We start from the raw sequence: 24061 nt of genomic DNA on the forward strand, positions 1-24061 counted from the left end.
CATATGAAAAAATATTTTGTCAACACTTTTAAAATGCTTGAATTTGCAAAAGGTGCCCTTAAAAATTAGAACAACTAGTAATCCTATTCTAGTTTTTTCTTTTCTTGTCATTCATGCATAAAAGACAGGAAAAACAATAAGGCAACTCTTTGAGCTCTCATTGTATTTGTATCTATCATTGTTATTAAATCTGTTCCGTTTCGGTCGGAATGGCCGGAAAATTTCGTACCGGGATGCAGTTTGGAATAGTAATGCCACCCATTCCACCTTGGGTCCAATTCCGGACAGTTTCGGGTCATTTCGACCATTCCGGTCAATTCTGGTAAATTTCAACTTAAATGTAAATTTTGGCCGGTAGCAATTACATTTCAGCCGGTAGCAGTTTTTAGCCAAAAAAGAAAAAGAAAAAAACTTAAACTAACAAACCCATTAGCACATCATGTTTCCACCTAGCATTGATTGCCTGAAGAAGTTCAAATCAGATCTGCTACGGAGCTACCAAATGATTTGAAAAAAAACAAAAAAAAGGAAGAAGAAGAGAATAGAAATTTAGAGCCATTGTGGAGGAAGCTCAAGTTTTAGCTGCGTTTAAAACTTTCTTCTTCAATGCTACACTTAAACTTCTGTTCTGGCCTCTGGGCCTCTGAAACTTTCCAAGAACTTGTAACTGATGGGAATTTGAAGTGAAGAAGAATAATAAGAGTGGAGAAGAAAGTCATTGCACGTGGGTGATGGTGGGGTTAGGTGAAAAGGGGGCTTCCTATAAGCTTCCTAGTATATAAATATCTGTCAATGTTTGTTTATTTACAAAAATACCCAAATTTGAATTTTAAAATAATCAATCTAATTAATTTATTATTATGGCAGCATTTCTTTTAAAACACTATATTACATTCATTAAATGATATTACATATATAAAGTTTGGGTTAAGAATATATATATATATATATATATATATAAAGTGGTGATTTTGAAACGGTCTAAAACGGTACGCCGAAATAGGCCGGTACCGAAATATTCCATTCCAATAGACAAACCGGAACGGGCACCGAAACGGTATTCATAACATTGGTATCTATAGCAAGCTCTGCATATTGAACCTGTACAATTTTCTTACTATTGGTTGATACACAAGTGGAAAATTTGCTCCTAACAACTATTATAAAAGTGCTCTTTTAAGTAACTAGCCGAATTCCTACACGATGTGCGATACTACTTATTATTAGTTTTCTCTAATATTTCAATAATTTTTATAAATAATATTGTAACTTAACTGGTTGGCACTCAATTTCCAATAGAGACATTTATAATTCAGACCCCTCATCTATTGATGTGTAAAAAAAAATTTCTATAAATTTCCTTGAAAAAATTATAATATTTAGTTATTTTATAGACAAAATAGAAAGACACTAAGAGTAGTGTAGTGATTTGATCACACTATATATATGTGTTCACTAATTGAAAATTACATGATATAATGGTTAATATATATAAGCATGATTCGTGCCTACTAAAAAAATGCAAATATACTTCTTTTTTTTGTAACATTCTTGATTGTGTGTTACTAATTTTCCCCCTTTTTGTTGGGCATTGCATCAATTGTTGCACAATACAGTGTTTCAATTGTTTCTCTCATTAAAAAAAAAATTGTTTCCCATATGATTCTAAGAAAAAAATGATACTCCTTCCGTCCCAGTTTGTTTGTTCGTTATTCTATTTTGGAATGTCCCAAATATTGTCCAGTTTCTAAAAATAAAAGTCATTAATGTACTAAAGTTCCTATTATACCCCTACTTTATTTTCAAAATTATTTGAAAAGAAAACTAACAAATATTTAAAAAATCAATCTGATTGGGACACCTTTTTAGTTGTCTCCTTAAGAATAGCTATTGAAAAAACAAAAATTGATAAATTTATTTAAGGATAGTTTTGGAAACACAAGATAATAAATGATATTCCCTTAAAATGTTTGACTTTTGAGGGAGGGAGTATTAAAATTTCATTCTGCTATAACAAAATAAATATATTTATTCTATTACACACACACACACACACTTATATATATATATATATATATATGAAAGGAGTTAGGAAGTTTAAAGGATTAGCAACTAAACATGAATAAGAATGTCATATTCTAAATTTATTATTATTATTCCAACTAATAATTATCTCTTTTATAAAGTTTATAAAAAATAATCATATAAATTCATTAAATATATAATTAATACACAACTATAGATAATTAATATATGCATTTAGATATTTTATGAAAGATGGTTTTGGATAATATTGTACATATATTATAAAGAAAAAGTAAACTGAATTAGTAGTTTCACTGAGTATTTGTAGTCTTCTCATGGTAATATTATTATTATTTTTTTAAATTATGAAACCAAAGATAAATGCAAAAAAGTAACGGGACCATGAAAATCAATTGATTTGTGTTGTGTTCACATATTTCATATCATAAAATGAAAGTATGCCCAACTCTCTCACCGTCTTCTACTCATTGATAGTGTAACATTAAGACATGATGTGGGCAAGTGTATATGCATGCATCTTATAAATGATTTAAAATTAAATTATGGTAGAATATGACTTTACATTGCACACCAAATATTTTCTCTCCTTATATACCCAAAGTAAAAACCATCTAACCAAATTACCCAAATCTAAATCATATTTAAGCCCCTAATTTTAAAAAGAAAAAAAAATTACAACTGTAGGGGTTTCACCGTCTTAATGGTAGTGGGCGGCTGGTATAACAAAGGTAGTGACCTCTTAGATTCCCCGCTCTCTCCCTTTCAAATATTTTGTTAGTCTGAGGTCTTTTATTTTGGTGATATATAGTGAAACAATGCATTTTATTTAACAATCCATAACATTTTTGTGTCTTTTTATCTCTTTTTAGGGCCTTATCTAGTTAGTTATTACTATTAGTCCTTAATTATTATTATTATTTTGTTTTTTTTTTTCTTTTGTAAATACTAAAACAACGGGTAAGCTAAAAGACATGAAGAATAGAAAAATGTATGGTGTAAGTTTAATCAATTAATTGATTCTCAAAAAAAAGTTTAATCAATTAATGAGATAACAGTAAAATAAGATGATGTGGACTTTTGGGTAACAGTAAAAAAAACTTAATAAGAGAGGTAAAAAAAAAAAAGCTAGATGCAAATTAGAGCTCCCCTTGGCAGGACTTTATGTACTCTCACATGAGGTCTCTGCTTTTATATATATATATATATGTATATATTGGTATTGATTATACTCTTCTTTTAATAAAAACTAGCCGTAAACCTGCGCAATGTGCGGGAAATTTTGACGTTGTTTCTATTTATATATTATTTATTGGTAAGTGAAAGAAGAAATAAGTACATGGAACTTATAAGTATTAGTCTTCAACTCAAAATTATATAATTATTTTTCTAATGGAGTATAATTGATGAGTAATGCTACAGCCACAAATTATTTTACAACATTTTTACAAAATGTTGATATGGCCAATCTCTTATTGGTTTTCATCTAGGCTCATCATTAATATCACTTTTTCATTTACCAATAATCACTCACCACATCAGTAGTTTGTAAATTTTTTTATAAAATAGTTTATATCTCTAGTATTATTCATAATTGATATAATGTAATATATACTTTGTAAGCTAAGCAATTAATAATTGTTAACCTGCATAATAAACAGTTTGCTTTTATAAACTCCATTTATAAACAGTTTACTTTTATAAAATGCAAACTTATTCAAGACAAAACTATTTATAAATGTCCATTTTTTTAACCTGAATTTTTCTAGGAAAGAGAAATGACACCATGGTCAAAGCAATATTTAGATGTGTACATTTGAACATGATTTAGTTTGCAATTTATCATACAGTCTATACTTTTGTAAAAAAAGTTATGTAAATTATCTAAATATCTAGATCATGCATATGCTAAATCTGGTTTGACACCAACGTTTGTTTTTGTGATACCATGGAATAATGAAGAATCGCTTCATTATGCTAAGGTACTGATTGGAATATCATCTTAATTTCTAAAAAATCACATAATTGGAATATCATACATGTGCAATATGGAAATGGCAACTCTTGGTGGGCTAATTTTCCCGGAAAATTTGTAACTATATGCCAAATTCCCATCTCACGGAGAAGTTAGAGGGAAAAAAAAATGAAGCACTTATGAGCAAAAAATTTTATACATTTTACTCATTGCTTATTGAAATTTAGTTACATGGACATTGATTGACTTTAAGAAAATCATGGTTCTTCTAAAGCAACTTTACTACTCTTGTTCTCTGAAGATTCATTTAGTAGCTTTGGAACTACCTACCTCTTCAAGGTATTCGACTTTCACCCAAAGCACAACATTTAAACCTGTGATCATAGAAAAAGAACTTAGCAACTTCGCAAGCTGAAGACAAACACTTCTTTTATTACATAAAAGGAAAATGGTTACATTGATTGTGGATAGAGAGTTGGACATTGTTGAGAAGAGGGGACCTCTTTGTGATGCACCAAGCCTAAACAAAAAATTTAACTACAGATCCAATTCAACATCTGTAAGAAAAATTTTAAGTAATCAAAATGTGTACGTTACAAAGAGTCATTGGAAAACATCCAAGTAAGAAGTATGGCCATGAAAAACTTATTCCTTACTTCACATCAAAATTCCTACAAATAAATAAATAAATTGAAAGTTCAAATAGTGTTGAAAACACTATGAACGTTTAGACCCCAAATTACAAAATATCAATTCAAGTTTATTATCAAACAATTAATGTGCGGAACATGAACATAAGCTAAACATAGAATTGATAAACTATCTAAGCCAATTATAATCACATCCACAGCAGAAAATAAAAGGCAAAGATAAAGGAAGAGCGATGCAAACACAAGGATAACACGCGATGTATTATCGAAGAGGAAACCGAAGCCCTTGGCGTAAAACCTGTCCGCCGCCCTCCAAGCGATCAATAATCTACTAGAAAATGTAGTTGGGATACATGAATAGCAATAAACCCTCCAAGCCTAATCTACCCAGATACCTAAGCCCTCCAAGCTTCCTACCCAACGAGATTGCGTCGAACCTTTTTCTTTTCTAGTTTACCGGATTCCGCTATAGCTCATAGCATCAACCAATAACCATTGGTTCCTTCCTAAACTGCTTCCCTTAGCACCAAAGGACCTTCTCACAAACGTGGGTGTGGTGAGATAAGAATTTGATCAATAGCCTCTCAAGGATGTATCAATGGAGAGGAAGAGAGTAGAGGAATTTGAGGAGTCTCTTAGTGAAGATTGGGGATGGGCAATCTTGTTTTTCTCTAGGGTTTCTCTCTTAATTTTTCTCTCTGGAAGCTCTCTACATTTCGTGGGAATGAGGAGTATTTATACTAGAATGAGAATAGAATGTGAAAGGTCAGTTTTTCCTAAACAGGGCATTTTGGCGACTTGACCTCGCGACTGGATTAAGTCGCGAGTTCAAGCCGCAAGCTAACGGCTTGGCCAGCCTGGGATTTTTGTCCTGTAGTGCAACAGTTGGCGCGACTCTTCAGCTTCTGACATGCTTGGCACATGTGCAACTTTTGGCGACTTGCAAGTCGTGAGCCACCCGTGAGATCCAGTCGCGAGTCTCTGTTTCTTTGCACAATCTTGAGCATTTCTTCACACTCTCTCAATCGTTACCCTTACAAGTTTCTCACCTAAATACAGGGTTACTAAGTGCTAAATTACAAACAAATTGGCACAGAATAAAGCCAACAAGATGGTTGATAAAATTCAACCTTACATAAATAAATAAATAAACACCAAAAGAGTCATATGCATATACCATTTTTCTGAGTCATACTCAAGAGCAATGCAGTATTGACTGATTTGCTAACGCTAAAGATTGTCCCTATTATCTTGGCAGTACTTCTTGAGCTTCATATATTAACCTTCTCCATTCTAATCAATTTAAAGAGTTTGTTAGAACATTTAAAATGTTTATATAATTGAATATAAAGAGACACACAAAAGAAATATGCATAAACATTGACATTTTATAAAATAAATCAACATGGTCTAGTTGCTTTCCTATTTTATCTATCTACGTTATTTTTATCACATTTTTTAATATTCCAAATGAATCAGGAATTGAATAATAATATATCATGCTGTGAGCCTTGTAAAACAATAATAATATATTTTTGAAAGACCCATTACACAAAAAGCCACCTACAAACGCTTTACACTTGCATCCTCTGTATTACCGCAACACTTTCCTTTGTTCAGTAGTGAGCAATCAGAGTTTTTTATAGCGTTAAAATCAAACATTTAATCTTTTGCATAATGGGAGAAAATACAATTTGTACCAAACAAACCAATGAAGATGGAGGGGAAAACATAAAAGGCAAAACTCACCTCAAAGGGACTTTCCAACTCTGCTTGTAGTTTGGCGACTTCTGCAGGGGTGGAGAGAGAATTGGAATTCTATATATAAATAAAAAAAACAAATGAATGGGTTTTAATTCCAAAGGGGCAGGCATTGAAGGTTTTGATAAGGAGAGGAAGAGCCCCAAAAAGATAGAGTTAAAGGAGGGCCAAAATGATGAATGTGATTTAATGGGAAAGTAAATAAAGGGAGAATTGTTAACCATTTTGTGTTTTGATAAGGGGATGAGAAGTCTTGTGAGTGGATGGATAATATATAATACGGGACACTTGAATAGAATTAATAGAGAGTTGAAGTAATAAATGAGGAAGGAGAGTTTATTGGAAATATTAGAGGGAAATATTGAATAATTGTAATTGATTAAAGCAAATTTGGCGGGGAAAAAGTGAAGAAGAAAGAGGCAAAAGCTAAATGCAAATCACTCTAATAGAGTGCCATATGGCAGAACCTCATACTCTCCCGCATAAGGTCTCTACTTTTATATATACGAAAAAAATCAAAAAAAGAATAGTCACATATTCAAACCTGATCTCCTTAGCCCTAATTTTTGAATCCAAATCTAGAACCAAATTGAAAACATTGAAAGCATATAACAGATCTAATTTACCTATAAAAAAAAAATCAGATAAAGAATAGAACCCATTAGAGGCGTTGTTTGTGGGCAGAGGGGATTTTTTTCATTCTTGGCGCTGAAGTCGGTATCATCTTCCTTCTTTTGCTTCTTTCTCGGGAAAATCAAAATGGCGAATGAACTCTGATCTTAGTGAGAGAAACAGAGAGGCGTTCTATCAGAAACAGAGATGCGTTCTCTTCTTTCTCTGTGTCCCAGGATCGCCTCTCTCTTTCTCTGCTTCTTTCCCCGTTTCCTCGTCGCCTCTCTCTCTCTCTCTCTCTCTCTCTCTCTCTTTATTTCTATTTTTGTGTATCTATAATTTTAACCGGTTATTTTTTGTTATTTATAATGAGAGGCTTTAAACGGTTTGCAGCGTTCCAAACAATGTAATGAATGGCTTTTTAAAGTTAGACGTGTCAGCATTTTAAGGGGCATTTTTTCCTAACGTGGTAGCACCTCTTTAAAGGCTTTTGCTATCATATATAGTATTAGATATATTGATTGATTGATTGATTGATTTTAGCTTCTTTTTCTTTTTCTTGCCTTGGAAAGAATGACAATCTAGCATATAGAAAGAAAACATTAGAGACAAACAATTCATTTGTCATGTATTTATGAGATTTATCTTGGCTGTTGGTGGCTTCCATGTGTTTTAGCGTTGTAATCTGGACAGTTTCAGGGAGACATTTATTGTTCAAAAACCTCAAAATAGTATTTTATAGAAAAATCTTGACTAAAGAAATCTCTAGCTGAGAATAGTTGAGGTTGTTCAAGTTTTGTTTAAAAAAAATTCATGTAGGTCACAAACAACTAATTGTTGAGTAGAATGGTTTTACAACCCTACAAATATTAGCAAGAAATTCATGAATTATAGCCACGATTATCAATTTGCAACTGTAATCAACATTCTTCAATGACGAAAGCAACTGTAATCAACATTCTTCAATGACGAAAGACATATATGATTGAGTTAAATAGAGTAAGACCATTAAAATCAAAATATTTTGGCAGCAACCAAATATGTTTAATTAAATTTGTGGATGCAAGGTCAATAACATCTGCTAGTTTGTGACCTCAATGACAAAACATCTATTTAGGAAACACAATGACAAAACATTTATTTGGGGAAAGAAATCCTTTACCTCAATGACAAAACATCTATACAGGAAACACACTTCCTGATGAACATGGATACCTGAACACATCCTAAAAAGGTATAGAAGTACAAGGTTTATTTGCTGTAGGAATCTTCCAAGGGACTTCAGCTTTTGTTCATTGAATTCAATCACTCCTGAGTAATTAAAACTAACTGTTTACCAATATTGAGGCCAGAAAATAGGCGAATAAGTGCTGCCGGGCCACTCTCAAGGCCTTCAGCTATGTCTTCCACATACACAATCTTCCCTTCAGCAATTTGAGGCAGAACCAATTCCAGAAACTTTGGGTAGAGGTGATCGTAATCAAAAACAAAGAATCCTTCTATACGAATCCGTTTGTAAATCAGATGCATTAAATTGTGCACACCTTCAGGCTTGTCAAGGTTGTGCTGTGAGATCATGCCACAAGCAGCAATGCGACCATGGGCTCTCATGTTGAGTAGCACTGCATCAAGCATCTTTCCGCCGACATTCTCAATCCAGAAACTTTGGGTAGAGGTGATCGTAATCAAAAACAAAGAATCCTTCTATACGAATCCGTTTGTAAATCAGATGCATTAAATTGTGCACACCTTCAGGCTTGTCAAGGTTGTGCTGTGAGATCATGCCACAAGCAGCAATGCGACCATGGGCTCTCATGTTGAGTAGCACTGCATCAAGCATCTTTCCGCCGACATTCTCAAAGTAAATATCAATACCTTCTGGAAAGTACCTGGAAAAACAGTACAACATTCATACTAGACAGAGACCAGCAAATATGATATAGAAGTAAAAAAAATAGTCCTGGTTTCCCGAGTAAATAGACTAAAACTTAATATATCATACGCCTTATTGTTTCTCTATCCTTTCCTTTTCTCTCCCCACTTTTTTCTTTGAAACAGAATTGGAAAACATTTGTCAAAAGGTCTATTGCCAATAGGGTAGTCAAAACCCAACAAAATTTCTTTAGTCAACCTATTAGAGAATCCCCGTATTTCTAATGAAGGCATAAAATGTACAAATTTTTCCAAAATATAAACAATGTTCTTTTACTGCAAAAGATTCAAAGGCACTAAATATGGATATCCTCTTTCTTGTGAATAGGGATGTCTGATGTTTACTTCAGTATCAGAGAAGTTGCCATGTTAAAGACTGAAAGTATATTTTGTATTCTGATTAGAACATATATTACTACTTACCTTTCCAAAGCTGCATCCAAGTCAGGCTCTTCTTTATAGTTAAAAGCCTCATTGAAATTGAATTTGTTCTTCAGCAAATCGACCTTGTTGCAGAAAGGATAAAGGAAACAAACAAAAAGCAAACAGAAAAATGCTGGTTAGTGAAGCTACTCACACTAGTCAGGCACAGCAACTCCTAAATAAGATCTAAAATTGCCAAAGTGTGCAACCAGCAAGAGTGATCAATATCTACTATGATTTTTGGAAATGGACAAGGGTGGTATATCATGACCTGAACCTTTTATCTTTGGTATGGTGACTATCAAAAAGAGTATTTCTACAGTTCAAAGAGTCTTAGGGATGACTAAACAACAGTGGCCTGATCGCTCTTGTGAAACATGCTAAATTTTCTTGTTCCTTTTTTTTGTCTTTTGTCTGTCAAAGGACATGGCAAATTTTAGAGGAAAGATTCCTATTATTTATTATGGAAAAAAATTTGCGTTAGACGCTAGTGTTTTGTACACTTAAAAGAAAGCAACTATGCTCTAGCCATATTAGAGAAGAGAGTTATCAGTTAGGCATTAAAAAATATTTCAACAATAGAACTGATTCAGATGCAATTCAGATTAGTTGAAGGACACAACCAATTGGATCAAGCACAAAATGTTATAAACAGAACATATTAATTGAATTGTAGCACCGACATTCATATTCAGCAAGTCACCTTTTCTTTGCTTCCAGCACTTCCAACAACATAGCAACCTAACAGCTTTGCAAACTGCCCAACAAGCTGACCAACTGCCCCAGAAGCTGTTGAAATGAAGACATTCTCTCCTTTCTTAGGAGAGCAAAGCTCATAAAAACCAGCATAAGCAGTTAAACCAGGCATACCTACATATATTGAATACCTTAAATTAGTTTTTGGCACCAAGCAAGACATAACATAGCATATTAGAAAATCTAGCTAAATTGCTAGCATTATGTGACCTTCAATGGTAATAATTACAATGAGATGGCCTCAATCTCCAGATATAATTTCAGCTAGGTGAGTTAATACTGGCAGTTGAAAGAATTTGTCCCACTTGCAATGTATCGTTCGACAATCAGACTCCCCATAAGAAAGGATATACCTCATATACTTGATTAGTTTCCTAGAATTGTGTATTTCATCTCCCAAGTAAATCAATATGGAAAGAAAATCAGCTTACCAAGAATGCCAGTATAGTAGGACATAGGCACCTCAGTGTGTTGGATTTTAAACATATTCTGAAAATCTGTAATCAAACTATATTCTTCCCATCCAGTTCTTCCCCAAACTAAGTCACCTTTCTTGAAATTTGGATTCCCAGAATCCAAAACTTTTGCCACACCAAGTCCAAGAATGGGCTGCATAATTTCAACATCAATGTCATTATAAAGTACACAACCTCTTCATAAAATCATAGCATATGTAAATTTAGGCTTTTAGTTTGCCAAAAGTTCTATGATAATCAAATCATTATTTTGTTCAATTTAATTAATGATTTTAGATATTGACAATGACTTGCAACTAATTACCACAAATTGGACAAAATGCAGCTTGACACATTTTCTACACAAATTCACTACATATCTTTATCTCTATATATATTAAAACTAATGGTAATTTTAATGTATTTGATTGACTAATAACTTTACAATTCATAAGAATCTGAATTAGATTTATGTCACTATACTATAACACTTATTAATATTAATTATCAGTACTGTATCATAATTTTCCGATAGAAAAAAAGATCAGCTAATTTCAAGTTTTTTTTTTTTTTGATAAACAGCTAAGTTCAAGTTACAAGCAATGTATCTGTTACTTTGAATAACTCTATATCTATAAATATATATATATATATATATTTTTTTTTTGGGGGGGGGGGGTGTTTTGAAATTATACATAGAATATGAGTTATGGACTAAGGTGGTGTGTGGTAAGAAAGAATAGAACACGTAATTATGTAATTAATGAATAGCTAAAGTTATTAGACAGTATGACATTAACAAATATCTAAGGTACAACACAATTTTTTATAATCATTTTCATAACTATTAAGGTGACATGTTGTGATTGATGTACATAAAAACGTGTTAAATTATTAATGATAGGGTTATATAAAAGGGATGTTGTTTGAATCACAACTTACCATATTGAGATGACAGGTAGTGATTTATTTTAATAAAAGTCGTTTCAATAATGGGACTATGCGAAAGTGATATTATAAAATATTGTGCAGAATTTTGTGAAAAAAAGAAGAAGATTAGCATAGCTATGTAATTGGAACAAGTGTGAGTCTATTGACGCACTGAACCAGGCTTGAAGGAGTCAATGTAATAATTGCCAGTGATAGCCTTGTTCTTAATCATACGGCTACGCATGTAGGGATCACAGGATAGGTAGAGGTTCTTCACCACAATCCCATTGGAACCTTCTGGGACCTTCAACTTCATGGTACCATTGCTACTCACGAACATGTCTAATTCTTTAGGGAAACCAGACACATAGTCCTTTAAGATCACTTGCTTGTTCCTCACTAGCTCATTATCATTACCACTTTCCATTTCTAAAAAAGCTCCAACTAGACAAGAGCAAGACTACTGTGAAATCAAAATGTGGTTGGTTTAGGCTCTATTCCTTTGTTTTCAAAATTATTGTTGCAAAAAAGTTTTTGGTTTGATTAAATTGTTGCAAAGAGGATGGGGTTGTTTTATTTTATAGTAGATAGTGATGTGAGTGAATGCGTCAGGGTTAAGGAAAAAATTGAAGTGATGTGAGTGAATGCGTCATATAATATTTGCATAAAGACTCTTTTGAGTTTAATTTGTGGTATATTTATATTCTCTTGAACTTTGTTCAAAGAATAGTCATTAATTAATCACTACAGCACTTTTCCAGCGGCGGTTCCATGTATACTTTGGGTCTAAGAGATAAGTAATTAAGTTGAGGCCTTTTTATCCGTTTGTATATTTAAATATCAATTAAATTTTTTTTTTTAAATTAATAAAATTATATTTTTGATTCCTCTACTAATAATTAGTTATATATTTATTTGATGTTAAACTTAAATTTTTTTTTTCTGTTAAAAACTAGTGTGTGTATGTGTATATATATATGGAAAGAAACGAAGAAATAATATATATTTTTAATATATAAAACTTATACTGTCGGTCTATCCCACTCCAAATTGTGAACGCCTTTTATTAAAAAAAAAAAAAAAAGTACTTGAGTTTTGGAGTGTTGGACTTGGACCCAATCCAAGTTCCTTTTATTTTTCCTTGTCTACCCCCTAAATCTCTCACCTAGAGAGTATGAAGATTTAGGAGCACATACCATGAAGATTTTTTTTTTTTTGGATGAAAAATTAATATTTTTTAATCTATTGGCTAATATTTGAGGATTAATTAATATGTCTATAGTTAAAGAGATATCCCTATTGGTTAAAATTCAAGGTTCTTCTTACTCTTAAGAGCCTTAAGTGACTACCTAACTCACCTAGTAGAAGAGTCGACCCTCCTATTTTCTAATCATAGTGGACACAACATTTTTAACCGCATATGATGTGATAAAATTCAAACATGAGGTTATAAAATTATTTTATTATAAATTTTTGGTGACAATAATTAACTAGTTCATTATATAATTTCACAGTTCTCAATATAATATATCAAAGATCTTATAATTTCACATCAAATGATTTTTTTTTTTTTTGTGTTTAGATACATTTTAGTCACCATTTACGTGAAGTTATCTTGAAATTAGTTAACAAAGACTCATTGAGAGTGCAAATTAAAACAATTTTTAAAGTTCATGGTTTTATTTTTATTTTTTTTGAAATTTAAGGTTATATTTGTAATCATGCCAAACAATAGGGCATTGTAATTTACTTTTTATGTAATCTATTTCATTTATATTATATCTAAAATCTAAAGTGTAGTATATATTGTTGTTACGCTTTTGTTGAGCTAGTAGAATTTCGATTCATTTCGGTCCATTCGATCTACTTTAGTTAATTAGGTCAATTTCAGTCAATTTTGGGCCACTTCTATCTATTTCGGTCCTTTTCAGTCCAATTTACTCTATTTCGGTCCAATTCAGTTTATTCAGTCTACTTCAGTCCACTATAGTTCATTTTGTTCAACTTTTGTCTACTTCGCTTCATTTCCATCCATTCAGTACTTCTGGTCCACTTCGGTTCTTTTCGGTCCACTTCATAATTTGAACTTCGTGATTAAGGTGCAACAAAAGATCGCAAGATGGAAGGAAAATCTTTTTAACTAGTATGAATCTGTTGATCAAGGCTGCCATCTTAGCCATCCCAGACTATATTATATTATGCGGTGTGTCGCTCTACTTTAAAAAGTTTGTCAAGAGTTGGATTGTCCTAATAGAAATTTCCTACGGGATCACTTCCTGAGAAGAGTAAAATGCATCTCATTAGTTTAAGTATAGTAGATACCTTGTTCCTTATGAGCTACTGAGAGGAACAAGGTATCTACTATAATCACCACCACTCACCATTAATTGCTAATAAAGTACTAAGCTCTAACATACAACTACTATCTTTTTTTTTTTTTTTTTGAGAACCTACAACTACTATCTTGGAGTGTTAATAGACAAGATTACTATGAAATCAAATTAATTATTGTGGTTAGTTTAAGACTTTCTTTTCTTTTATTGTCTTCAAAATGTTGCGATTATGTTTGAGGTAGAGACGGAACCAGAACTTAGAATTAGGGGATGGCTTCGTTATTGGTTGTGTGCAATGACTTTGGCTTCCAACTTTGCTGCTACTTAGTCGCTTAGCTGCTAAATGTTTAAAATTTTTTAAAGGATCAGATTGTTTGCTTTAGGTAAAATTGCTTTTTTTTTTTTTAGTTTTACTATTGATAATTTTTGTTGTTGTACTAATTTTTTGAGTTTGTATATTTCTTTTTTAGATTTTAGACTTATAAATTTTTTAATGGTCTTTAAAATAAGGAAATTGTTTGAACTACAAACTTTATTATTACAAATTGTTGATAATGTAAGTGATGGGCCCAGATGCAAACCAATAAGAATTTGCTATCTTAATAGTTTGTAAAAATGTTATAAAAAAATTTGTGACTATAACAATATTTTTAAAAGAATCAATGATATTTTTAAGGAAAAAAGTATAATTTTATAAAATAAAATTGCTAAAATTAGTTCTCATATATATAATAATATTTTTTTAAAAAAATTTAGGGCCATTGCCCCAAGTCCAACCATGGCTCCGTCCATGGTGTGAGGTTGTTTTATAGTAGCGAAAAATTACTGATGTGAGTGAATGCGTCAGATAATATTTGTATGCAGACTCTCTTGTGATGAAAAATGTACATTTTCTTCGACTTTGACCAGAGACAGAGAGTAGTCCTTTTTTGATAAAGTGACCAAAGAATAGTCTCGGATAGTCTTCTTTCTGATATATTTTTTTTTTTTTGAGAATTTTTTTCTGATAAATTGGGCAAAGAATAGTCATTAAAAACTATTAACTACGGTACTTTCTAGCATATTGTACCCAACGTTTTTTACTACATTCAAAATTATTCATTTGTTTGGCAAGGCCCGTATGAGGTTGGAATAAAATGATTTTAGCTCATTTATTATTAATACTTTTTTTATTATGTACCGTATACCGACCTCAATATGTCATGTCATGTAAATCGTTGCGAAAAAAAATATGCAAAATATGGTACCCTAATAAACTTGTATTTTTATTTAACAAAATTGTTCTCTGTTACTTTAAGATGAAAAAGGTGAAGGAGTTCCATTTGTAATGAAGTTTTGGTTTTTGATGCATTTTATATTTTATTTATATATATATATATATATTTAATTAACCCGTTGGCGTACTATTAAGAAGGAATGATAAGTAAATGATATAACATTATGTATACCTTTAAATGCATAAAAAAACTAAAATGGAACTCTTTCACCTTCATTTTAAATTAAAAGAAAAAGAGAAGAAATTTTTCCAAAAATAAAAAAGAAAAAGTTTAAGGACACAACATTTTTCACTTTTTTCTTGTTAACATGACCTCTTGAGATTGATACAAAATAAACATGAAATTAAATTTTATAAGGATGTAATGTAAAACTCAAATTTTACCTCTTTAATCCTAACCTCCCACATTATCATATTACATTTTAAAGAATAATATCACCCACACACAATCAATTCTAATATCTATTTGAAAATTCAATTAACCTATGAATTTATTGAGATATTATTATGTGTGGTAAGATATATTGAGTTTTAAGTAAAAAGTTGATGGGAAATTTTTTTATCGGATGATGTAAAACATGAGTTTTACACCCCATCATTACCGAATTCAAACTCAATAAAAATACTTGAGTAAACTACATATTTAATGCTTATTCTATACACTATATTTCAATTTGAGCCTAACCTTTCAATTGTGTTAATTTGGTCCCTAATATTTTAGTATCGTGTCAATTTAGTTCCTACCATTATCTTTTGGATGAAAATTTATGACGTGTCTAATAGTCGAAACAAAAAATTAGCTTACGTTGATGAGACAATAAACTTAAATTTTATTTTGGCTGTTTGTTATGTCAACAATTTTCATCTAAGATATAACATCAAGGACTAAATTGACATGATATTGAAAGGTTAGGGATCAAATTGACACAATTAAAAGGTTAAGAACTAAATTGAAATATGATGTAAAAGTTAAGGACCAAATATTTAATTTACCCAAAATACTTTGAAAAATGTACATGCCTAAAAACTAGAAAGTACTCTATTGATTAATGACTAGTCTTTGGCCAAAGTTGATAGAGATTGACAATGTAAAAATACTGCAAACGAGTCTACATGCAATATTGTCTGACGCATTCGCACACATCACTTTAAATTTTTCCTTAACCTTGACGCAGTCACGTAACAAATTTTTTTTTCCCTACTATAAAACAACCCCAAATGTTGTTGCCTTAACCAATCACACATTAGTTTCATTTCACAGTAGTCTTGTCTAGTTATCTCAAAGTTTTCTCTCTATATTTTTAACACTTAAGAGATAGAAGTAGTAGGAGCTTAATTTATTAGCAATGGCAAGTGGTGGTGATGATGAGCAAGTAAGAAACAAGCAAGTGATCTTCAATGACTATGTGTATGGTTTCCCCAAAGAATCAGACATGTACGTAAGTACCAATGGTACCATAAGATTGAAGGTCCCAGAAGGTTCCAATGGGATTGTGGTGATCCCTACACCCGGAACCGCATGACGAAGCCCGACACTGGCAATTATTACGTCGACTACTTGAAGCCCGGTTTGGTGAGTCAAAGAGTCCCTCACTTTTTCCATACGAGTTTTATTTATAATTAAATCGGTTTGTTTAAGTGGAAAATTTTGTGTAAAAATAGTTTTTTATTTTTTATTTTTATATTTTTTAATATTTGATAGCATTAGAAGTATGACTTATTTTTAAAATTTTTTTTCTACTAATAATTTTGGAAAACATCTTTATCTTATGACAAGTTAAATAATAGAAATTAGAAGATCGTTTTCCAACTCATTTAAAAATGCTACCAAAAATAGGAAAATAAAATAGTTTTATACATAGAAAGCGTTTTTTTGAAAAATGACTTATTTTCTAGAAAATATTACGTCTAACCAAACAAAAACAAAATCACTTTCACATACACTTATTGCACTAATTATACTATTACTTTCACATAACTCCATCGCTAACACCTTTTTTATATAAACCAATCAACATGCCACCTTAACAATTATGAAATCTTTTGTGTCAATTTGCGGTCAAAAAATTTATACAACCATATTGCAAAGTATAAGTAGCGGAAAATAAATGAAATGGGTAATATGGATACAAATGGTAAACCCTAACGAGAAAAACCCTCCAGGAGTTTAACGATCACCCTCAAAGGAAGAATCCACTAATGAAATCATATTATAAATAAAAAATTACCCAATCCTAAATTGATACTTCCAATAGAACTTACTATAGTGAACCCACGGGCTTACAGCAGTATCTTGACTGTGTTGTTTGTTGCAGTAACTTGCATGTAATCACCAATCTTCAAATCTTCAATTTGTTGGTGATGGAAAAGTTAAAAAAATTTACATCTACTATGATTTATGAAGGAGTTGTGTACATTAATAATGACCTTAATGTTGAAATTATGCAGCCCATTAATGGACTTGGTGTGGCTAAAGTTTTGGATTCTGGGCATCCAAATTTCAAGAAAGGCGACTTAGTTTGGGGGAATACTGGATGGGAAGAATATAGTTTGATTACAGATTTTCAGCTCTTGTTTAAAATCCAACACACTAACGTGCCTCTGTCCTACTATACTGGCATTCTTGGTAAGCCGATTTTCTTTCCCTTTGATATACTTGAGAGATGAAATAAAATTTTTTATGAAACTATTCAAGTCCATGAGGCAAATCATTGTGTGTTAAGTTCACCTAAATCATTACAGTTATGGTGATATGTAGAAGGGATTTTCTTTATGTTGGATTTCATCTACATTAAAGCAGCATAATCATGACTGCTCTTGTTAAGTTTGTTGATACACATCTTTTTCCTGCTTGATCTACCTTCATGAGATAATCTTGCAAGACCCAATTATTTGAAGTAGCCTACCCCCAACGGCTTTCAAAATTCTTGGTAAAATTATAAAACAAGAATACAAAATTTTCTAATCCTTAGTACCTCTCTATACATTGTAAAAAAGTGGTTAGTTTTATATCCAAAATAAAGTTTAATTATTATTGATTCTTATGGTGAGTCTGATTGTAGAACTAAGTTGCCAGTGGGAAAAATTCTTTTAACTACCAGTATTAACTCAACATTGAAGATCACATCTTGCTAGTATTTTAGCTAATTTTTTAAATATGAAATGTTATGTCTTGCCTGCTGCCAAAAGCTCATTTAACATTTTCATTATGTGTAGGTATGCCCGGTTTAACTGCTTATGGTGGTTTTTATGAAGTATGCTCTCCTAAAAAAGGAGATACTGTCTTCATTTCAGCAGCTTCTGGGGCAGTTGGTCAGCTTGTTGGGCAGTTTGCAAAGCTGTTAGGTTGCTATGTTGTTGGAAGTGCTGGAAGTAAAGAAAAGGTGACTTGAATATGAGTGCTCAATGCTTCAATTCAATTAATATGTTCTGTTTATATCATGATGTGCTTGATCTAATTGGTTGTGTCCTTCAACTAATCTGCATTCCATCCAAAGCATTTCTACTGTTCATAGTCTCCTTAATTCCTAAATGGACAACTCTCTTCTCAAATGGGTAGGCATAATTGCATTTGTCTAAATACACATGTAAGTGGACAAAATACTAGTGAACCATTACAATCGAACTCAAATTGTTTTCCCCAATAAATAGTAAGAATTTTTCGTATAAAATATAAGGAACAAAAAAACTTGACATGTTTCACAGAAGTAGTCAGGACGCTTCTGTTTAGTCAACTCTAACACTCATTTTTATTGTAGATATTCTATTTTCTTTACCTAAGATTTGCACAGAACTATTTGAATGTAATTTTTTTTATAGTAAGTATATATGATTGTTAATTTGAAAATTGTTTTGTTATTGATGATTTGTAAGCATGCAAACTGACACTATAACAAGTATAAATGTATATGTTTATCAATATTATCAAATCTGTCCGGTACATTGTGTCTAAATCTCGTAAGTCACCATGCCAAAGATAAAATATTCAGGTCAACATATGCCACCCTTGTCCATTTCCATAAATCAGAAAAGATATTGATCACTCTAGCTGATTGCACACTTTGGCAATTTTCAATCTCATTTCAGAGTTGGCGTGCCTGACCAGAATGGGCAGCTGCACAAACTAATATTTTTTTGGTTCGCTTTTGATTTTTTTCCTTGATGCTTTTCTGCTACAAGGTTGATTTGCTGAAGAACAAATTCAAGTTCAATGAGGCTTTCAACTATAAAGAAGAGCCTGACTTGGATGCCACTTTGAAAAGGTTAGTGGTAATTTAATTTCTAATCAAAATACAGACTTTTATTTCAGTCTTTAACAGGGACACTGGACTTATACTGGAGTAAACATTGGACATCCCTTCATATATAATGCCTTTGAAATTTTTGTGTTACAAGACATGGTTTTATTTTGATTACTGATTGTCCAAACTCTCACATGTGGACCCAGACTCCATTTTAATAAATGGGGTTCAACACATTTCATTTTCAGCTTTTTAAATGGAAGGTAGAGTTTCATAGTCTATGACCACTTGTTCTAATACCATGATAAATGTTGAATTTAATCACTTAATCATTTTTCTTAAATATTTTTGATTAATTTCTCTATTTCATTCCATCTTTAGAAATACAGGGATCTCTAATAGGGTAAATAAGGAAACTATGTTGGGTTTTGACCATTTGACAACTGCTTTCCAATTCTGTTTTCCAAAAAAAAAAAAAAAAAAAAAGAGAGAGAGAGAAAGGGACTGAAAAAGAAACGATTGGGAAAAAATAAGGAAGGAGTATGATATATTAAGTTTTAGTCTATATACTTGGGAAACCAAGAGTATTTTTTACTTCTTTATCACATGTGCTAGTCTCAATCTACTGTGAATGCTGTATTGTTTTTCCAGGTACTTTCCGGAGGGTATTGACATTTACTTTGAGAATGTTGGGGGAAAGATGCTTGATGCAGTGCTACTCAACATGAGAGCCCATGGTCGCATTGCTGCTTGTGGCCTGATCTCACAGTACAACCTTGACAAGCCTGAAGGTGTGCACAATTTAATGCACCTGATTTACAAACGGATTCGAATGGAAGGATTCGTGGTTTTTGATTACTTTCACCTCTACCCAAAGTTTCTGGAGTTTGTTCTGCCTCAGATTGCTGAAGGGAAGATTGTGTATTTGGAAGACATAGCTGAAGGCCTTGAGCATGGCCCGTCAGCACTTGTTGGGCTATTTTCTGATCTCAATGTTGGCAAACAGGTAGTTTTAGTTGCTCGGGAATGATTGACTTCATGACCAAAAGCTTTAGGTCCCTTGGAAGCTTTCTACAGCAAATAAATCTTGTACTTCAATACCTTTTAAAGAAGTGTTCAGGTATCAGTGTTCATCAGGAAGTGTGTTTCCTAAAAAGATGTTTTGCCCCTGAAGTCACGGATTTCTTTCCCCAGATAGATGTTTATCATTGTTTTTCCTAAATAAATTTTGTCATTGAGGTCACAAACTAGCAGATGTTATTGATCTTGCAAGCACAAATACATAGCCATGTGGATTGTTTTTTGATTTAAAGGACCTAGTACTTTTATGAACTTTATACTCCTCATCTATACACTATATAATGGACCTTGGATTTGATGAACTTCTTATGAAACCTGTTGGATTTTCTTACTAGTGGTTGATATGCATGTGGAAATTTAGATCCTAACATCTATTATCAAAGCGCTCTCTTAAGTAATCATACTTTTTCATCTGTCATGTATGTATGAGATTTGTTATCTTGGCTGTTAGTGGCTTCCATGTGTTTAGAGTTGTGATCCAGCCAGTTGTAGGAAATGGTGGGTGTTTGAACTTGATTCATTAACATTTTGAAAGATTTTGGACAAGTAATTCATCAAAAAATTTTAGAATTGAGGATTTCTAGTTTGGTTTAGTTATAGGTTGTTTAAGTTTTGTTTGACTTATTTTTTTTCAAGATAGTAGGAGGAACACCTGATTATTGAGTAGATCTTGAGTAAAATATTGTGAAGCAAGTAGAGGAAATTGTTGTAAGGATGACTGCTCCTATCCTTGAGAGGTTATGTTGTCTTGAGAGTAATTAGACCAAACATGAACAATTAGGGAATATAATCCAAGATCGTATCTTTGACAGATATGATGAGGGGAAAAAGGAAGCTAAGTTATCCAAAGGAATTTAGGACAAGTAACTCATGCAGAGGCAAGCCAAATGATGTTACGATTGTTCATGCTAGCAATGGACCAAGGGAGCTAATTCCACTGGGCATGCCTTTGTCAAAGGCATTCAAGGATTTATCAAGCAAAGGAATTGTGAAACCATTGGATCTTGGAAAGTATACTCCAAATTACAATGCAAGTGAGTATTGCAAGTACCATTAGAGCCATGGTCATTCTACTGATAAGTGCACTCGTCCCTATCATGACATTAAAGACTTTATTCAATTTGGTAAAATCCCTAAGCCAGCCATCAACTTCCCAAACATCATGACTAATTCTCTCCCCGACTACCATAGCACCCCACATTCTTGAAATCCCTTTAGATGAACCATCAACAAAGCCTCTAATTTTGAAACAATTAACCACAGTTTTTCTTATCTTGCCTTCTCTGTTTAGATAAAAAAAAAAGACACTCTAAAAGACATCTTTGTTNTCTTTGTTTAAATAAAAATACATCTTTCTCTCACATCAACTGTCGTACCAATGTTTACACACATAAAGCAAAGATTTTATTTATACACGAGTACTCTGACAACAGTAATAGTTTCATAAAGTTTTTTTTTTTTTTTTGAGAAGAAGATCATGAAAGAGCTAACCAAATTTTATGAAGTCCTGAATTAGGATAAATATATATATATATATTTTGAGATAAATAATTAACATAATAAGGTTTCTCATATCTTATACAAAAATTTAATAATTTACTTTTTATTTTTGCTTAACTTGTAGTTGACTTTTTGTTTAATGATATATATATATATATATAATGGTTATTTAGCTCATAAAATTTCTCATTCTCAAAAAAAAAAAAAAAAAAAAGCTCATAAAATTTCTATATTTACTTTTGAATATATTTAGAACAATTAGTAAACGAAATACGAGGCCACATAATCCAGTGGTGAAGGAAGGAACTAATTAGCAGGAGCAATAAGAAGACGAGTTTGACCAACACCTTCCCACCAAGCCATGGAAATTTAAGCATATAAACCACCAATAAACGCTGTCAATAAGTTTGAAAAATGTATAATCGTAGAAACTAGAAGGTACTCATTTAATGACTATTCTTTGGCCAAAGTTGATAGGGATTGACAATGTAAACATACCGCAAAAGAGTCTGAATGCAATATTGTCTGACGCATTTGCACACATCACTAAAAAATAACAATTTTTCCTTATCCTTGAGTCCTTGACATCACTAATTTTTTCCTACTATAAAACAACCCCAAATGTTGTTGCGTTAAACCAACCACACATTGATTTGATTTCAAAGCAATCTTGTCTAATTATCTCATAGTTTTCTCTCTCTATATTTAACTCTTAAGAGATAGTAGTAGTAGGAGCTTAATTTGTTAGCAATGGCAAATGATGGTGATGATGAGCAAGTGAGAAACAAGCAAGTGATCCTAAAGGACTACGTGTCTGGTTTCCCTAAAGAATCAGACATGTACGTGAGTACCAATGGTACCATAAGATTGAAGGTCCCAGAAGGTTCAAATGGGGTTGTGGTGAAGAATCTCTACCTGTCATGTGATCCCTACATCCGGAACCTTATGTAGAAGCCCATTATAGAAAATGATGACATGGAATCCATTGACAACTTGAAGCCCGGTTTTGTGAGGATGCATCACTTCTTTTACATAATTAAATAATGGCATACCTTCTAATAACTTTAGCTAACCATCAATTACATAATTGCATGTTCTATTCAATCTTACCACTCACTTAGGGGTGGCAATTTTTGACACAACCTGTGAACATGAAATGAACCTGACATGGATTTTTGAGGATTATGATATAGCCTTAAAAGTTCGGGTCAACCCGCAACTGACACTATTAGACATAGTTATTTATTCATATTGACACAAAATGATCCACTTTAACACAACCCGTTTCTCTGGTATAATAATTAAATATTGATATTATGAGTTATATATCTCTTTGTATAAAATTTTTTGTTTATTAAATTTAAAACAATATTAGTTAGGTCAAAAATGTTGAAATGGGTCATGCTTGAAGTGGGTTAAATGGGTTGTATTTGTGTCATCCCAACAAAACTTGTTTAATATTCAGTGGGTTGAGATGTTTCATGTTGCATTCATGTCAACCCAAGATGAGTTCTTTATTAAGCATGTCCAGTGGGTCGTGTTGTGCTGACCCGTTTCATAAACAAGTTGTGTTATTGTTGAAGGGTCATGCCACAATTATTAAGTGGATTGTGTTTGTGTCAAACTATTTAGTTGAATACTCTTAACTCAACATGACAACAACATGAATTCCCAAGGCTTGATCAATCGAGTGGTGTCAAGCCAGGATTCGAGCTGAAGTGAAGTTGGATCGGTAGAGTTCAGTAGAGCTAGTAGTTTTTTTGAGCAGTTCATGAGCAGACTTTGTAGTCTTTGTTTTGGTCTTCAAACTCAACTCTTAGACCCCACAGACTTACGAATGTACTCATCACAAAGTACCATGGAAAATGTTTTGATACGCTGCAAAAAACACTTGCACGGCAACACCTGTACTATATATTGAAATGGTTTGTCGGTATTTTCACAGTTGCCCCTTCTTTTAGTCTGTCAACATTCCAGGAAATTCATATGCTCCGTGGATGGAGCAAAAAGTGGAGTCTTGGTCACTGGTCAGAGCAACTCGCCCAATCTATTACTAGACATAATTGGGAAGCTCTCCAAAACTGAATCTAGAAG

General features: G+C 32.3%; 1 protein-coding gene, 1 long non-coding RNA gene and 1 pseudogene across 4 annotated transcripts; 1 reads left to right on the top strand and 2 right to left on the bottom strand.

Annotated features, from left to right (window-relative positions):
- Nucleotides 1–3974: 3974 nt before the first annotated feature.
- On the bottom strand, nucleotides 3975–7359 carry LOC136067003 (uncharacterized). Of its 2 annotated transcripts, XR_010628525.1 has the most exons (4): nucleotides 6418–7359; nucleotides 5846–5961; nucleotides 4475–4575; nucleotides 3975–4392 (listed from the first exon to the last, which is right to left on the bottom strand). It is a non-coding gene; the product is annotated as an uncharacterized LOC136067003 (long non-coding RNA). The 2 variants fall into 2 exon arrangements; XR_010628526.1 differs by lacking the exon at nucleotides 5846–5961.
- A 754-nt stretch (nucleotides 7360–8113) lies between these two features.
- LOC112030807 (2-alkenal reductase (NADP(+)-dependent)) lies at nucleotides 8114–13217 on the bottom strand. 2 transcript variants are annotated; one of them, XM_065772171.1, is made up of 7 exons: nucleotides 13124–13217; nucleotides 11710–11932; nucleotides 10584–10761; nucleotides 10100–10266; nucleotides 9397–9479; nucleotides 8791–8930; nucleotides 8114–8585 (listed from the first exon to the last, which is right to left on the bottom strand). In XM_065772171.1, exons 1-7 carry the CDS (start codon nucleotides 13135–13137, stop codon nucleotides 8347–8349), a joined length of 1044 nt encoding a protein of 347 aa, XP_065628243.1. In that variant the 5' UTR covers nucleotides 13138–13217; the 3' UTR covers nucleotides 8114–8346. The 2 variants fall into 2 exon arrangements, with proteins under 2 accessions (XP_065628243.1, XP_065628242.1); XM_065772170.1 differs by lacking the exon at nucleotides 13124–13217 and having other exon boundaries at nucleotides 11710–11964.
- A 3275-nt stretch (nucleotides 13218–16492) lies between these two features.
- Nucleotides 16493–20647, top strand: LOC112030815 (2-alkenal reductase (NADP(+)-dependent)-like; annotated as a pseudogene).
- Nucleotides 20648–24061: the final 3414 nt, after the last annotated feature.

The sequence above is a fragment of the Quercus suber genome, unplaced genomic scaffold (genome assembly GCF_002906115.3).
Source record: "Quercus suber isolate HL8 unplaced genomic scaffold, Cork oak 2.0 scaffold_54, whole genome shotgun sequence".
Classification (NCBI taxonomy): domain Eukaryota; kingdom Viridiplantae; phylum Streptophyta; class Magnoliopsida; order Fagales; family Fagaceae; genus Quercus; species Quercus suber.

What these genes read in the sequence shown, in the direction of transcription:
- LOC112030807 (XM_065772170.1), bottom strand. Translation starts at nt 11,964, where the DNA reads ATGGAAAGTGGTAATGATAATGAGCTAGTGAGGAACAAGCAAGTGATC. An exon ending in ACTCCTTCAAGCCTGGTTCA is followed by an intron (nt 10,762 to 11,709) that starts GTGCGTCAATAG and finishes GAAATTATGCAG; the next exon opens with CCCATTCTTGGACTTGGTGT. An exon ending in GTGCTGGAAGCAAAGAAAAG is followed by an intron (nt 9,480 to 10,099) that starts GTGACTTGCTGA and finishes TTCTGCAACAAG; the next exon opens with GTCGATTTGCTGAAGAACAA.